Source organism: Narcine bancroftii, chromosome 6 (genome assembly GCF_036971445.1).
Source record: "Narcine bancroftii isolate sNarBan1 chromosome 6, sNarBan1.hap1, whole genome shotgun sequence".
Classification (NCBI taxonomy): domain Eukaryota; kingdom Metazoa; phylum Chordata; class Chondrichthyes; order Torpediniformes; family Narcinidae; genus Narcine; species Narcine bancroftii.
Genome location: NC_091474.1, coordinates 162,395,280 through 162,413,001, shown reverse-complemented (window position 1 = coordinate 162,413,001; position 17,722 = coordinate 162,395,280). Strand labels below are relative to the sequence as shown.

General features: G+C 38.2%; 1 protein-coding gene across 10 annotated transcripts in view; it reads left to right on the top strand.

The window, feature by feature from the left end:
• Positions 1–17,722, top strand: part of dtnba (dystrobrevin, beta a) — a 493,032-nt gene that overhangs the window by 237,785 nt on the left and 237,525 nt on the right. For all 10 annotated transcript variants that reach the window (XR_011340480.1, XR_011340479.1, XM_069886546.1 and 7 more), the window contains exons 12-13: positions 2,274–2,360; positions 17,374–17,463. Coding sequence is in view for 8 of the 10 variants with exons in the window: in XM_069886546.1 (XP_069742647.1) it covers positions 2,274–2,360; positions 17,374–17,463 (177 nt within the window). In the remaining 2 variants the exon portion in view is untranslated. The remainder of the gene's footprint in view (positions 1–2,273; positions 2,361–17,373; positions 17,464–17,722) is intronic.

The following is a 17,722-nucleotide window of genomic DNA, read 5'->3' as shown; positions in this document are numbered from 1 at the left end:
AAAGATAATTATGGTAGAGAGATGATTTTACCTACTTTATCGAGATTTGAATCTTTGACTTCCTCTATACCGAGAAAGGGTTATATTTCAGTTATGTATTATTTGTTACAAGATAGTATGGATAAACCAGATTGGGAGAAATCTAAACTTAAATGGGAGAGTGATTTATTATTTATTTTTCCCGTAGATGATTGGGCGAATATGTGTCAGGACAATGTAATTAAATTAACTAATGTACGATATGGAATGGTTAATTATAATTTTTTACATAAATTATATTCGACCCCAGAAAAGTTAAAAAAAAATTATGGGTTTAGTAATTTGGATTCTTGTTTTAGATGTGGTTCATGTATTGGAACTTTTCTACATGCTGTATGGAATTGTGTTAAAGTTCAATCATTTTGGCAAGGAATTAAAGTAGTTTTAGAGAAATTATATAATTTTATATTACTGATAGATCCAACGATCTTCTTGTTGGGAAATTTGTATTCATTAAGGGGAATGGGATTGGATAAAATTCAAATTGCTTTTGTACATTTGGTGTTATCAGTAGCGTGTAAATGAGTTGCTATTACTTGGAAAGATGATACTGAGCTTAATATAGCACGTTGGCATAATGAATTGAAAGTATGTATCGTTATGGAAAAAAATTACTTATAATTTACATGATAATTATTCTTTCTTTTTTAGTAAGTGGTCTTCGTATTTGCGTATTTGAAATATATGCATTTAGATATACTTTGAAATGTTATTAACAGTTACAATATTTTTTTAAATATATATATATACATACACATACATAACCTATATAATTTTTTTGCTCCCCTTAAGGGAGTTGGCTGTAGGGGTGGATGGGTGTTAATGTAAAATTTTCTTTGATTCTTTCTATACTGTATGTTATGTTTTTGTTACCTTTTTAAAAAAAAGTTTGCAACAAAAAAAAGGGCAAACTTTCAAAAGAAAAGTTTAACATTCAAAAATGCTCTTAAAATTAAGCTGTTTTTAAAGTGTAAAATATCAGTAAACAAAGAATAATTCTGACTGATAAGAATTAATTAATTATTAGTGAGGTTCTGTAGTTTTAATACAAACATTTTTTGAGATTTTAAATTTGGCTATTCAGCTGCCAAACTGGACGTGAAAAGTTATTTTGCGCTGAACCCATTTAAATTTTATAAATAAAATTGTGCAACAAAATGAGTATAAAGAATTGCTTTCTGCTACATTCCCCCTTTATGGAATCTCATGGAAAATATTTGACAAGAAATTCAGACCACAATTGAAATTGCATTTAGTTCATAGAGTGTGACACGATGAATACCATTTCTGGATTTGATCATATGGTGGAAATTAAAGATTTCCATGCCTGGGACATGTGGAATAATGTTAATTCCAATACATTTTCTTTCTGGAGTGCTGTTGGGGAACTTGCCACACTTTGATCTTGGTTTTGAACAAGCCTAGGTGACTTGGTAGGTTATCAGCACATTGCTAACCAGGACTCCTCCCGTATTAACCAGGACTCCTCCCATATTAACCAGGACTCCTCCCATATTAAAAAAAATCACTTCAGCCTGAACCTCACAGTACCTGCACTGCACCAATTTCCAAAACCCCCATTCCGATCAGTGGCTCCTCAGTCAAAAATCCAACTGGCCACATGCCTGCAAATTTGCTATTTTCTGACCCTACCTTTCTTTCTCCCCACTCCCTTACTTTTCATATAATGGTGACTCCCCACCCCCCATACCACTCCTTTCCAGATAGCACAGGCCTGTAGCTATCACTTACCAATCCCACTCCAAGTTTCTTTAACGTGAACACCAGTTTAACTCTGTTCTTCAAAGAATACTGGACTCTGCATTTTCACTCTGGAAATATGTCACACTCATCCATCACCCCAGTGAAGTTTTCATCAGAAGTCAATATTCAAAATGGTTGTTGCCTTCCTGCTCCTAAACTCATTCATCCCCTACTTATGGGTTGACAAGTCCTGAGGACAATTATATTCCCTCAACAACTTTGAGTTTGGACTGTAGATTCCAATTTCAAGTTCAGTGTATGCTCTGGACCCACTCTGGCCTCCCATCTTTGAAATCAGGGCAAAGTTGAGCTGTTTCAAAATGAGTTTTAAAGAATTTTCATCCATGTTGAAGGTTCATTATTCCACCTGGGCATGATCCATGAATTTATGAGCAAGTGAACACAGTCCAGTTTGAAGGATATTATCAAGTGAACCTGCTTCCTCTGATTTCCTTTTTGGTTCTTTGTAGCCCCCAACAACGATCGTTGCCAAACATGAATGAGGCCATGGTGTCCCACTCAGTAATTTCCTCTGGAGCACCGACTCCGACTAAAAGGTATGTCAGAAGCTTTTTCAATAATCCTTTATGTCAACGTGATGACAATACAGTATTGTCCAGAAGAGGTTTGATCCAATTTGTTTGTCATTTACTGGCTTCTCCAACGGAATACTGCAGTCCATGGCTTGTGTTTTTATAGGCACTTTCAGGTGGCCAAAATACCCCAATGTAAAGCTATGTGGCTGTCGGGAGGCCACCTGAAAGAGCACGAGGCGCCTCCGAGGCCCACTTTCTAACCCTCCTCTGAGAGGGGTAATTGCCAGAGCACTGAAGTCCCCCTAGGCACCTAAATGCAGCCGTCTGAAAGCAGTTGCTAAGGGGATGACAATCAGCTGGCGAGCGCCTGACAGCCTCCCTCTCTGCTGCCCCTGGCGTGGGACGTCAGCGCTGCCCGTGCCAATCCTGACATCTCAAAGGGACAGGAGCCAGATTGCGCTCTGGGGCGCCTCCCGTGCAGCTGTCCCTTTCAGTTGGCCAGGGCTGCGCTTTTAGCATTGCCACCTGAACGACTGGATTCAGGTCTGAATCTGCTTCTTCAGGCGCATTCTTGGCAGAGAATGCACCTGAAAGTGGCTTATTAGAAACACAAGTTGAAGATGGTGCACTTTGTATTAAGTTGGTTTATAGTTCAATTAAATGACTGGCGCATCTTTTATTCATTAGTTAGCCTCAATTTGGAAATCCAAATCCAGACAGACCAACCAAAGAAATCTGATAACAAAGCTCGTTCACAAGTTTCTGAATGCACTTCATGGTTTAGTGTTCATCCAGGCCATTTCTGAGCCAGAGCAACAACTGATTATTGATTGTTCTGACTCAAGGTGCAAGGTGGGAATTAAATATGCAGCTCTATCCACATCCAAGATCATTAGGCTGGTTTTCTCACCTGTTGCTCAAGTGAGGAACCAAGTTTGTTCCCTTGTAAACTTGTTTTAGGTCAATTTTCAGATTTCCTAAGTTCAGAATTTGTTTGGATGGCTGTTCGAATTTTTTTAAATGTTTCACTTTCTTCAAAACTTGAATAAAACATTTCCAAGATTTTTTTAAAAACTTTTCTATTGGCAAATATGTATTTTGTACAACTCTGCAGTCTTGTGAAATAACAGAACCCATTCCTTTACGTGATCACTGCACGGTCCTTGCTGACTGGGGGGATTTGTTTTTTCCATATAACCATATAACTGTTTACAGCACGGTTAATTTACTAAATTGTCCAACAAGTAAAGGACACTGCAGGAAAAAAATCGTGGATACCCTCAAAGCACATTATCATTTCTGCACTCACAGCTTCTTTGAAAAAAATTAACTGGTGCGTGGTAAGTTGCAGACAAATGAGATACAGGAAACAATTGGCTTGGCTTGGCTTCGCGGACGAAGATTTATGGAGTGGATGCTGCTAAACAGGAAACAATTATGATTTTGTAATACACATTTGCAACCTCCTAAAATCCATGTGAATGTGTTTTCTGCAAAGTTGGCTTTCAGTTGTATTGATTTAAATCTAAATCAGCAACAATTTCCTTCAGTCTGGAGCATATTCAATATTAGTGCCTGGTCAATTCGGCATTTTAAAAGCAATAATGGAAAAAGTTGATAAATGATGATTGTACCCTGAAATATTCTTAATGTACAGTCACATTAACTTGAGTTGTGTTTGATGTGTATCTTGAAAAATATTTTGATTTGTGGTGATGTGCGTTGATTATTTTCTGTTCACAAGCTAATATTTGATATTGAACCTCCAACATTTTGAAGAGAACCTTTGAGTCCTGGCTTCAAATCAAAAGATTGCTGAAAAGATAACTCATCCATTGGGCTTTGTAAATAATATATGAAATTGGGAATTAATTTTCAAAGAAAACCTATCCCTTAACTAAAGGCAAACTGACATTTGTCAGTAACGTCACAATCCAGTTCCAAGGTGTACATAATAGCCAGTTTTGTGGCTGGAGATAAACAGATGTTGAAGAAGCTTGACTCCAGTTCCAACAAGCTGAACCTAGTTAGAGACTGCTTGAGCAAAACATGATATGTGAAGGTGGGAGGGATGAGAGGCAGGGGAGGTGTAAAAAAAATTGTCAACATTTCAGACCAGAGTCTTTTTTTTCCTTTAACTCGAGACCAAATGGTAAACCCTGAGCTGAAAAATGTAATTTAATAATGACAAACATTTTTTTTAACTCTTTATATCAGTTGTTTTGTAATAAATGCATTTGACTTCTGTAGTGCTATGTATTCTTTGGCTTGGCTTCGCGGACGAAGATTTATGGAGGGATAATGTCCACGTCAGCTGCAGCTTCGTTTGTGGCTGACAAGTCCGATGCGGGACAGGCAGACACGGTTGCAGCGGTTGCAGGGGAAAATTGGTGGGTTGGGGTTGGGTGTTGGGTATTTCCTCCTTTGTCTTTTGTCAGTGAGGTGGGCTCTGCGGTCTTCTTCAATGGAGGTTGCTGCCTGCCGAACTGTGAGGTGCCATGATGCACGGTTTGAGGTGATATCAGCCCACTGGCGGTGGTCAATGTGGCAGGCACCACAAGATTTCTTTAGGCAGTCCTTGTACCTCTTCTTTGATGCACCTCTGTCTCGGTGGCCAGTGGAGAGCTCGCCATATAACATGATCTTGGGAAGGCAATGGTCCTCCATTCTGGAGACGTGACCTACCCAGCGCAGTTTGATCTTTAGCAGCGTGGATTCGATGCTGTCGGCCTCTGCCATCTCGAGTACTTCGATGTTGGAGATGAGGTCGCTCCAATGAATGTTGAGGATGGAGCGGAGACAATGCTGGTGGAAGCGTTCTAGGAGCCCTAGGTAATGCCAGTAGAGGACCCATGATTCGGAGCCGAACAGGAGTGTGGGTATGACAATGGCTCTGTATACGCTTATCTTTGTGAGGTTTTTTAGTTGGTTGTTTTTCCAGACTCTTGTGTAGTCTTCCAAAGGCACTATTGCCTTGGCGAGTCTGTTGTCTATCTCGGGGTCGATCCTTGCATCCGATGAAATGGTGCAGATGAAATAGGTAAACTGGTTGACCGTTTTGAGTTTTGTGTGCCCGATGGAGATTTTGGGGGTGTTGGTAGTCATGGTGGGGTGCTGGCTGATGGAGGACCTCAGTTTTCTTCAGGCTGACTTCCAGGCCAAACATTTTGGCAGTTTCCGCAAAACAGGACGTCAAGCATTGAAGAGCTGGCTCTGAATGGGCAACTAAACCTTGCAAAGCCGTCCTGGACAGAGAAGAAATGAGCCTTCCGTCGCGTATGCAGCCATCTTCAGTGCAAACTCCAGGAGATCCAAAATGAGTGGTGGACTAGCCTTGCCAAACATACCCAGCTCAGCGCGGACATTGGCGACTTCAGGGGTTTTTACGAGGCTCTAAAGGCTGTGTACGGCCCCTCACCCCGTCCAAAGCCCGCTGTGCAGCTCAGACGGCAAAGTCCTCCTCAGCGACAAGATCTCCATCCTCAACCGATGGTCAGAACACTTCCAATCTCTTTTCAGTGCCAACCGCTCAGTCCAAGAATCTACCCTGCTCCAGTTCCCTCAACAGCTAGAGCTGGATGAGGTCCTCACCCAGGAAGAGACACATGAGGCAATTGAACAACTGAAAAGTGGCAAAGCAACAGGTATGGATGGAATCCCCCCCAGAGGTCTGGAAGACTGGGGCAAAACTCTGCATGCCAAACTGCATGAGTTTTTCAAGCTCTGCTGGTACCAAGGAAAGCTGCCTCAGGACCTTCGTGATGCCATCATCATCACCCTGTACAAAAACAAAGGCGAGAAATCAGACTGCTCAAACTACAGGGGAATCACGTTGCTCTCCATTGCAAGCAAAATCTTTGCTAGGATTCTCCTAAATAGAATAATACCTAGCATCGCCGAAAATGTTCTCTCAGAATCACAGTGCGGCTTTTGTGCAAACAGAGGAACTACTGACATGGTCTTTGCCCTCAGACAGCTCCAAGAAAAGTGCAGAGAACAAAACAAAGGACTCTACATCACCTTTGTCGACCTCACCAAAGCCTTCGACACCGTGAGTAGGAAAGGGCTTTGGCAAATACTAGAGCGCCTCGGATGCCCCCCAAAGTTCTTCAACATGGTCATCCAACTGCATGAAAACCAACAAGGTTGGGTCAGATACAGCGATGAGCTCTCTGAACCCTTCTCCATTGACAACGGCGTGAAGCAAGGCTGTGTCCTCGCACCAACCCTCTTTACTATATTCTTCAGCATGATGCTGAAACAAGCCATGAAAGACCTCAACAATGAAGACGCTGTTTACATCCAGTACCACACGGATGGCAGTCTCTTCAATCTGAGGTCCCTGCAAGCTCACACCAAGACACAAGAGCAACTTGTATGTGAACTACTCTTTGTAGTGCGATGTAGTGTAATGTTAATCTCCCCATTGTAATGTGGTTGCACAGTCAGAAACATTTTAAATGACGAGAGTTAACCGCTTCTAAGATTGTAACATGGTTCATTAAGCATTGGAGCTCCCAACCTTAATAATTGAATTGCTGGGAGCTAATTTTCTGCAGAAGGCAAGAAAATTGGATTTTTTTGTTTCAGAGTAAAACCTTGTTTTCATTCCTTGTGTTTGATGCATGTTTGCATAAAGAATTGTTTTTTGTAGACACAACTCTGTGGAATACCTTTATCAGTTTTCAATTGAATATATTCATTTATTGGGTTGTGAAATAAATTGGTTATTGGCCAGTTTATTACCAAACTTTTCATTTCAGAATGCATTTCCTTGGCACACAAAAATGTTTATTTAATATTGTTAAATTTCAAATTAAAGTTATTGAAACCTTTAATTCAGACCTACCAAAAACTGTTCTGAGATTATCTTTGCTAAATTTGCATATCCCATCAGTTTATTCACTGACAACATTTTGAAGAGAACTTCGAAAATTATCTTAATGAGCAATCCCATTATGCAGAAATCACAAAATAAAAATCACTTAAAAGCTGAAAGAGTAGCATAATTTCTTTTTTAATGATAAAAATACTCAGCAAAGCAAGCAGCATTGAAGAGGAAGAAACTGAGCTAATGTTGGAGGTTTGTGTCATTTCATTTGGACAGATTATCTGCTGTTATTCCTGGCCTGAGGTGCATTTCCAGCATTTGTATTTTTAATCCAAGATCTACTTCAGAAAGACATTTATTCCCCTGCCCCAATTAGAACAGTAACAAATAATAATGGCACTTCCAAGTCTTTGAAGAGGTCGTACTTCTGTGGTCAAATTGTGCTTTGTCTCCTGAGCTTTTATGGTATCTTGGAGACTAAAGCAAAGGTGCTTGGGAAGCTGAAGGTGAATAATTCAGATGAGATGGACTTCATACCACAATTCTGAAAGAGGCAACGAAAGAGATTGTGAATGAATTAATAGTGATCTTTCAAGAATCAATGGAGTTAGGAGTGGTTCCAGATGACTGGAAAATTGCCAATGTCTCTCCACTCTTTAAGGACGGAGAGAAGCAAATGACAGAAAACTATAGGCTGGCGAGTCTGATTTCAGGGGGAAGGAAGATCTTGGAGTCCATTGTTAAGGATGAGGTTTTGGGATATTTGAAAGCAGAAAATAAAATAGACCAAAGTCAACATTGTTTCATTTAGAGAAGATCTTGCCGGACAAATTTGTTGGAATTCTTTGAGGAAGCAATAAACAGAGTAGTGGATATTGTTTACTTAGATCTTTAGATGGCCTTTAACAAGCTGCAACACATAAGGCTGCTAAAATAAGATGGAGCCACATGATATTATTGGAAAGGTACTAGTGTGGATAGAAGACTGGCTGACTAACAGAAGGCAAAGAGTAGGATTTCAGAGGGCCTTTTCTGACTGGCTGCTGATAATCACTGGTGTTCTGCAGGAGTTGGTATTGGGCCTGCTACTTTTCACACTGTGTGTAAATGATTTAGGTGATGGAACTGATGGCTTTGTGGCTAAGTTAGTAGATGGTAGAAGGATGTGTGGAAAGTGTTGAGGAAACAGGGAGCCTGCAGAGGGACTTGGACGAGTTAGAAGAATAGTCAAAAAAGTGGCAGATGGATGACAGTACGGAGAACTGAATGGTAATTCACTTGGGTGGAAGGAATAAAGGTGAAGACTGTTTTCTAAATGGGGAGAAAAGTTCATAAAGCCGAGCTCCAAATAGACTTAGGAATCCTCGTTCAGAATTCCTGAAAGGTTAACTTGCAGGTTGAGCCGGTAGTAAGGAAGGCAAATGTAATGTTGGCTTCCATTTCGAGTGGACTAGAATATAAAAACAGATGTAATGCCGAGGCTTTATTAGTTTTTGGTCAGACCACATTTGTGAGAGGATTTGGGTGCTATATTAAGGAAAAATGTGCTGGCATTGGAGGAGCTAGGCCTACAGTTTGTCCTTGAAACATCTTTTTTGAAGACTTTATTTAAAATTTTATAACATGAATACAATAGAGAATTACATTTAAAGAAATTTTTTTTTTAAATTAAAATGTTATGATTACAATATTACATCAGAAAACTACACAAAATAACCCCCCCATTAATTGTAACACAATATTAGTAATCTAACTTAAAATTAGTCCAGCCCTTCCCCCCCCCCCCAAAATAAAGAGTGAAGAGTTAATAAAATTAACAATATTATATATGGAAAAAAAATACCCACTTACAAAAAAAGAGATAAAACTTAACCTAAAAAAAAATTCTAACAACAAAAATTTTTTATCAATACTAAAACATCACGCTTAAACATATATTTAAATTAAACTTAAATGCATATAATTAGCAAACGGAGTCCACTTTAACTTATAAAAAGACATCTTATCCTGAATTGAAAAAGATATCCTTTCCATAGTCAAACAAAATTTCATCTCCAAATACCATTTATCTAAAGTTAATATATTTTTATCTTTCCAAGTAAGTGCTATACATTTCTTAGCCACGACTAAAGCTAAATAGATAAAGGAAATCTGATAATCCTCTAAACCTAAATCAATTAATGATTGCATGTTCCCAAATAAAAATATATCGGGATCTAATACAAGATGGATATTATATAAACTGTTAAAAATAGATTGAATACCTTTCCAAAACTGTTGCAATCGATCACAAAGCCAAACAGTATGCAAAAAAGTATTGGCCGTCTGATCACATCGAAAACAAGAATCCAACTTACTAACACCAATTTTTTTTAAATTTCTCCAGCATTAAATATAGCTGGTGAATAAAATTATAATTAATCATTGCTAGTCTAGCGTTAATTAATTTCCGAATACTATTCTGACAAATTTCCATCCAAGCTTCTTCAGCTATTTTATGTCCTAAATCTTTTTCCCATTTGAACTTATTTTTATCCCAGTCTTTTTTATTATTAATTTCTTGTAAAATACAATACAAATCAGATATATATCCCTTTTTTGGTAATGAAAGTACATATTCTTCCAAACTAGATTCAGGTAATAAAATCATATGTCGACCACATAATTGTTTTACAAAAGATCTTAATTGATAATATACAAATATAGAATTTCCACTAATACCATATTTCCTTTGTAATTTGTCAAAGGAACAAAAACAACCCTCAGAAAAACAATCAGATAAATTTTTTATTCCCTTCTTTTCCCATTGTTTCAAAGTGGCATTGGAGACCGTAAAAGGAACAAGTTGATTATTATATAATGGCAATCTTCCAGAATATCTATTTTTAAGTCCCAATTTTTTAAGTTTACTTGTCCATACGTCCTTGAAACATCTATTGAGAACAACCTCCCTATTTACCTCATTTCAACCCATCATTATCTAATTCATAACAATTGTATCTCATCACAACCTTATTTGATGCAATTTGAACAGTCCTCTTGCAGCTGAAATTTCTCAAGCCGTACAAATCTTCGGTACAACCACACTAAGAACCTCACAACTTTCCAAGTGAGGTGCCCAGAGCAGTATTTTATGAAAGTTCAACATAACCTCCCTGACTTTGGGCCTTTTGCCATTTTAAAAGTAATCAAGGTACCACATATGTCAAAGCACTCTTCAAAGTCTTGTATACATTCAGGTTGCTAAATTCCTGTATGCAGTTTAGAACTGTGCCATAAAGCATTTATTAAATATCACACATCTTGCTGTCAAAGTTCATCTGACACAATCTTCTATTAAATTTAATAATTCAGTTCCGCTTTCCATGTCTTCCTCGATTCTTCTGCAATCCTCCTCACAATTTTCACAGAGTTTTGAGTCATATGCAAATTTTGAAATATTTGCTGTGCAAACCCCAGAAAAAAGAGTGGCCTTTGCAATGTGGCTGCATTTGGCGGTACATTGGTAATAAACATATCAACTGCCCTCTCTTGCAATAACACTAATGATATATTTGTGATCTGATTGCTCAATGATTAACATATTTATACAGAATAAAAGCAAATGGAAAATTAAATGCATGATATTAATTAATTACATCGTTGATTTACTTTTTCTGAAATGCCAGCTGCAAATTTTAGTTTTCTATCAGCCACAGTCTGAAAATCATTTTAATTACTTATTCATTTCAGAAAATTTCTCTTTTGAGGCTTTTTAATATCTTTGTTTATCTAAGGGTTCAGTTTACTAAGAAATCACACTTGTTCTTTTTTGAGCTCAGGCATTTTTGCTGTGTTAGGCTCATATTCCCTCAAGCACGGAGAATTAAGGGTATTTATAATTTTGGAAGAAATTAAAGGGTGGGTGAAGAGATTTTTTTCTGCAAGGAAGTATCACAGAGTTAGGGGACACCCATTCAGAGTTGCTCCACAATGCTTTTTTAAGTACATGGCAATAGACCTGATGAGTAAATTCATTAAAAACATCAGATGCCTGCAGAATTATTAATAAATGCTCTATTTCAGTTGAGTAAGCTCTTTGGTTTGTGTGGTTAATTTTGCTTGCACATCTACTCCAGTTCCACGTTGCTTTTAAAATGTAGGTCATTCAGGCATGTGGGCTTTGTTCAAGGGAATAAGATGGATCCATTCCACAATTTACAAAAAGTAAATCTCAATGCATTGAGCTATTGTTACAGAACTATGTGTGATCTATGCATGTTATTTTCTTAAAGTTGGGACCTGGTATTCAAGAAGTGTACTGAGGGAATCAGCACAGGATGATGTATAAATTCAGTGAAAGATCAGACAAGCCAAGTTTTTTATCTGATTGTACAAGTGCAAACCGACGAAATAGGATTCTACCGCCCTCAATCCAAATCTCGCAAACGTACAACCAGACATAACACACATACAAATAATACATTTACAGCACAAATATTATATCTATAAAAATAAATAAATATTGTTTTGTACAAATGAGAGTCTCGGATGGTTAGTGTGAGCAGTTCATTTGGTTGTTCAGCATTCTCCCTGCCCATGGAAAGAAACTGTTCCTCAGCCTGGTGGTGCTGGCTCTAATACTCCTGTATCAGTAAAAGTAGCCTCCAGCTCCAATATATCTTCTAATACCGGTAATTTCAACATCGATTAAAAAGAAGTCAATCGATCCGCTCTCCTGTTTTTCCTCAGAAGTATATAATTTCTTATAAAATGAATAAAACATCATTAATCTCACGAGGTTTGTAAGTAACAGTTGAATTTTGTCTGACTGTATTAATAATCCTTGATGCCTGTTCTTTCTTTAACTGCCATGCAAGTACCTTATGCGCTTTCTCACCCCATTCATAATACCATTGTTTAGATCTATTAATCAAGCATTCAAATTGATAAGATTGCAACGTATTGTATTTCAATTTCAATCTAGACAACTCTATCTTCTGATTTTCTGTCACATCTCTCTGAAATTCCTTTTCTAATTCATCAATCTGTTACTCTCATTCAAGGCTCTCGATCAAATAATTATTTTTAACCTTAGAGGTATAACTAATTATTTGACCTCTCAAGTAAGCTTTCATAGCATCTCACAATATAAATTTACTCTGAACGGAGTGAACATTTTCTTCCAAAAAGGAATTGATTTGTTTTTTTTTAAATTCAATAAATTCCGCTTTTTTTTAACAACATCGTATTGAATCTCCAACGAGAAGCTGCACGAACGTTTTCAGAACTCTCATAAGTAAAATACAACAAGGAATGATCTGAAATTACCCTACTTTTATATTCTGCTTGCAATATTTTCCCCTGTAAATGTGCCGATACTTAAAAAATTCAATTCTAGAAAAAGATTCATGTCTAAATTAATAAAAAGAGAAGTCCTTCTCTGTTGGGTTGAGATGTCATCAAATGTCCACGCTTGAATTTGAATTGCCATTTTGGATTTTTTAACATCTTTTGGAGATTTATCTAATAAAGGTTCCAAATCACAGTTAAAATCTCCTCCAACCAGAACATTTTCATTAACTTGCCCCAGAAGCAGAAATGCATCCGAAATAAATGGTTCATCATCCACATTCGGTGCATAAATGTTGAGTAAAGTCCAAACTTCATTAAAAATCTTACAATCCAATTTAAGAATACGTCCTGCATTCATTTCCATTGATTGTAATCCAAAAGATAGATTTTTACGTATCAAAATTGCTACTCCCTTCGCTTTGGAGTTAAATGAAGAAAAAAAAACATGTCCAACCCAGTTCCTCTTCAATTTCATACTTTCTTTTTCATTCAAATGTGTCTCCTGTAAAAAAAGCAATATCAATCTTCATCTTTTTGATATATGCCAAAACTCACTTACGCTTGATTGGGTTGTTTAATCCCTGAACATTAAAAATAGCAAATTTAAAATTTGTCATATCTAATACAATTTACTAAATACCAAAAATAATCACAAAATTAATAATATCAAAGAGAGAAAAAAACATTTTTATATATAGGCCCTCCAAATAAAAATAATATTTGTTAATAAGAAAAAAGAAAAACAACAAAAAAAACTACCAAAAGGTAGTAACTCCCTAAAAAAACTGGGTATGGATTACCCACTAGTGACTAGTGACTAACAAAAAAAAATAGTGCAAGCCCCTCCTCCCCAGCCAGCCAATCAAAAATATTAAAAAATCAGCCTTGAGATTCCAGTCCAGATGGTGAACTCATTTCAAAAGATGAACTCTTTCCATTCCCGTTCTTTCTACTTCTGCCATTTTTCCCATTTCCAAGACCGTCAGATTTTCTTTTAGGAGATAATGATGGACTTCTTCTTTGTCCTCTTACATCTGGTAACGAATTAGCAAAAACCATTGCTTCATGCTCACTCTCAAAGAATTGAGACTGATAGTTTCCATAAAACACTTTCAACACAGCAGGGTAACGAAAAGCAAATTTGTAACCTTTACGCCATAAAACATCTTTAACTGCATTAAATTCACGTCGGCGTCTGATGACATCTTGACTCAAATCAGGGTAGAAGAAAACTCTACTATTCTGAACCATTATTGGAGCTTACCTTTGTCTTGCATTTTGAACTGCAAGTCGAAGAATTATCTCTCTATCCAAACAATTCAAACAATGAACTATCACAGCTCTTGGAGATTGACCAGGTAAGGGTGTTCTTCTTAAAGCTCTATATGCTCTTTCCAATACCAATCCATCAGGAAAAGACTCTTCCCCTAACATCTGGGGAATCCAATTTTTAAAAAAATTTGACAGGATCTTGACCTTCTATTCTTTCTTTGGCTTGGCTTCGCGGACGAAGATTTATGGAGGGGGTAAAAGTCCACGTCAGCTGCAGGCTCGTTTGTGGCTGACAAGTCCGATGCGGGACAGGCAGACACGGTTGCAGCGGCTGCAGGGGAAAATTGGTTGGTTGGGGTTGGGTGTTGGGTTTTCCTCCTTTGCCTTTTGTCAGTGAGGTGGGCTCTGCGGTCTTCAAAGGAGGTTGCTGTCCGCCAAACTGTGAGGCGCCAAGATGCACGGTTTGAGGCGATATCAGCCCACTGGCAGTGGTCAATGTGGCAGGCACCAAGAGATTTCTTTAGGCAGTCCTTGTACCTTTTCTTTGGTGCACCTCTGTCACGGTGGCCAGTGGAGAGCTCGCCATATAACACGATCTTGGGAAGGCGATGGTCCTCCATTCTGGAGACGTGACCCACCCAGCGTAGCTGGATCTTCAGCAGCGTGGACTCGATGCTGTCGACCTCTGCCATCTCGAGTACTTCGACGTTAGGGATGAAAGCGCTCCAATGGATGTTGAGGATGGAGCGGAGACAACGCTGGTGGAAGCGTTCTAGGAGCCGTAGGTGATGCCGGTAGAGGACCCATGATTCGGAGCCGAACAGGAGTGTGGGTATGACAACGGCTCTGTATACGCTTATCTTTGTGAGGTTTTTCAGTTGGTTGTTTTTCCAGACTCTTTTGTGTAGTCTTCCAAAGGCGCTATTTGCCTTGGCGAGTCTGTTGTCTATCTCATTGTCGATCCTTGCATCTGATGAAATGGTGCAGCCGAGATAGGTAAACTGGTTGACCGTTTTGAGTTTTGTGTGCCCGATGGTAGTCATGGTGGGGAGCTGGCTGATGGAGGACCTCAGTTTTCTTCAGGCTGACTTCCAGGCCAAACATTTTGGCAGTTTCCGCAAAACAGGACGTCAAGCGCTGAAGAGTTGGCTCTGAATGGGCTACTAAAGCGGCATCGTCTGCAAAGAGTAGTTCACGGACAAGTTTCTCTTGTGTCTTGGTGTGAGCTTGCAGGCGCCTCAGATTGAAGAGACTGCCATCCGTGCGGTACCGGATGTAAACAGCGTCTTCATTGTTGAAGTCTTTCATGGCTTGGTTCAGCATCATGCTGAAGAAGATTGAAAAGAGGGTTGGTGCGAGAACACAGCCTTGCTTCACGCCATTGTTAATGGAGAAGGGTTCAGAGAGCTCATTGCTGTATCTGACCCGACCTTGTTGGTTTTCATGCAGTTGGATAATCCTTCTATACCTTCTGGCAAACTCACAATTTTCACATTGTTTCTTCTGCTTTGATTTTCCAAATAGTCTATTTTTTTTTGTTAATTCTCTTTCCCGGGCTCCTAAATCTTTAACTGATTTTTCCACCTTTATTATTGTTTCTGTATTGGATTGTACCTGTTGTTTACATTCAGAAAAGGAAGCTTTAAATTTTTTTAAGTTTTCCCAATTTTGTTTAGCTTCTGCCTTAACCACAGTTAGGTCTGAACTTATATCAGTATTCATTTGAACCAGCTGGTTCAATTGATCAGTAATGACATCCAAGTTAGAAGCAATACCTTCAAACATCATATAAGCAGGCTGAGATGCAATTTGAAATGCACAATCCAGTTCCGTAATTTGTAACTCCCTTTTTACATTAGCAGCCATAATGGCTCACCAAAATATCAAACTAAAAATTAAAGTTTTAAAATTAAAAATAAAGGTTTAAAAAATGGGTACAAAAGTCTGAGCAGAGAGGACAGGGATTACACGTCTAGTCTCTACACCACGCATGTCAAACTCAGGTCCGCGGGCCAAATTTGGCCCGTGATATAATTATATTTGGACCGCAAGATCATATCAAATATGTATTAGAGTTGGCCCGCTGGCCGCCACGCCAGTATAGCACGTGCACAGCTAATACTACAAATCCCAAAATGCTTTGCAAATGCGTTGGCGCCGGCCCGTCAGCCCGCTAATCACCCCCACCTCCTCTCTTTACTTTCATTAGCATCTGCGACCTGTCGCCCAACTCACATGTAATAAACCCCTCACGAAAAATGGCCAAACGAAAGACAGAAAACAGGACCTTTCAAGACAGGTGGGAGGTAGACTATATGTTCATCATTTTAAAAGACAAACCTGTTTGTCATTGAAGCAAGTTGTTTTTTTTTAACTTGTTGGCTTGTGAACAAAAATACATTTAAAAGGAACTTAAAGGCTATAGAGAAATATTATTGCTTGAATATTTTATTACTCATTTGTTAATGCTTCTTCTGGAAAGAGTTTAACCAAAACTATTATTAAACATTTATTTTAATAAGAAGTAGTTTAACATTACATATGTTGAAAGAAGAGAAAACATGCAGATGTTGTTGAAAATTTTCAATGAATATTTAGTTTGGCCCACGACTTAGTCCAAGTTTTTAATTTTGGCCCTCTGTGAATTTGAGTTTGACACCCCTGCTCTACACCATCTCATCATGCCCACCCCCCCCCCCCTTCCCTCCTGTATCTCTTCCCCTGCAGGAGCAGCTGAAAGATGCTGTGTTCAGGGTGGAACTCATACTCTAACCTAATCTTTAATCTAATCAAATCTTCTACTTCCTTTTATAATAAGATTGCAATTAATCTAAACCTCATGATCAACTCAGCAGAATTTTGATCCAAGGCGTCTTTATTTGTTGTAATCAAAAATCACACTACCACATCAATCCCCATATCTTTCTTGTGTAAAACAATTGTTTAAAAAATAGTTTCTTCGTGAGTTCTCACATTATTTACAGAAAATCAGTTTATGTCAATTTATACATTATGAATTCTTAAACTGTAACGTGTATTGAAAAATGCCAGCCTGGATTTGTCACATGTAAATTCTGCTCTCTTGCTCAGGAGGTGCTGCAGAACCATCATTGATGGGAGGATCAATCAGAGAAACATCAATCAGACAGATTTTATTTCAAATTTGTTCAAAAAATGAAAATGTAAACAGGCCATCGGAGCGGAGCAGTATTTTAATTTTAAAAGTGAAGATTAAATTATGGCATGAAAGAATACACCATAAAATCTTTGTTCCTGTTCTGTAATAAATTGAGTTTATTGAGCCTGATGCTTACCAATATTCAAAATGTCTGCCAATCTATTGATTTATAACTAAATAACGGTGCTGCTCAGCCTTGTGAATGGAGATTCCTCTCAGTCATAGATCACACGGATTAAAGTCAAAATGCTCATGTCTGCCAAAAGTTTAATGTTTAATCTTTTGTTGATCAAAATTCTCAATTATTCTTTTGGTTTAATTTTGTTACAATCTGTTTGTTTTACAATGTGAATCATGTATAGTTTTATTTTTATTTCTTTTGTTCTCCTTTTTACTTTATTTACCTCCATTGTCACTAGGTTACAGTACGGCCTGGACACGGCTAACCGGTTGGCTGATGAGCACGATCTGATAGCAGTATATGTGAGCCGGCTGCAGAATGGCACACGGTTAGTGTTTGTTGAGTTCCTGTAGAGCTGTGCTGAGGTAATAAGTCTCTAAAGCCTTTGAAAACACAACCTAGTAAGAGTGTCTAAAATTCAGCTTTTGAGGGCAGAGGTAGGAATGTACCAAGACCATCTGAATTCTTTGATCACTGAATTCCTTATTAAGAATCCATAATGTGCAAGCATGATAAGTGCTTCATACTAACAACATTCCTTTCTCTATTTTTGCACATAAATTGGATTCAGCTGAATTCTATGAAGC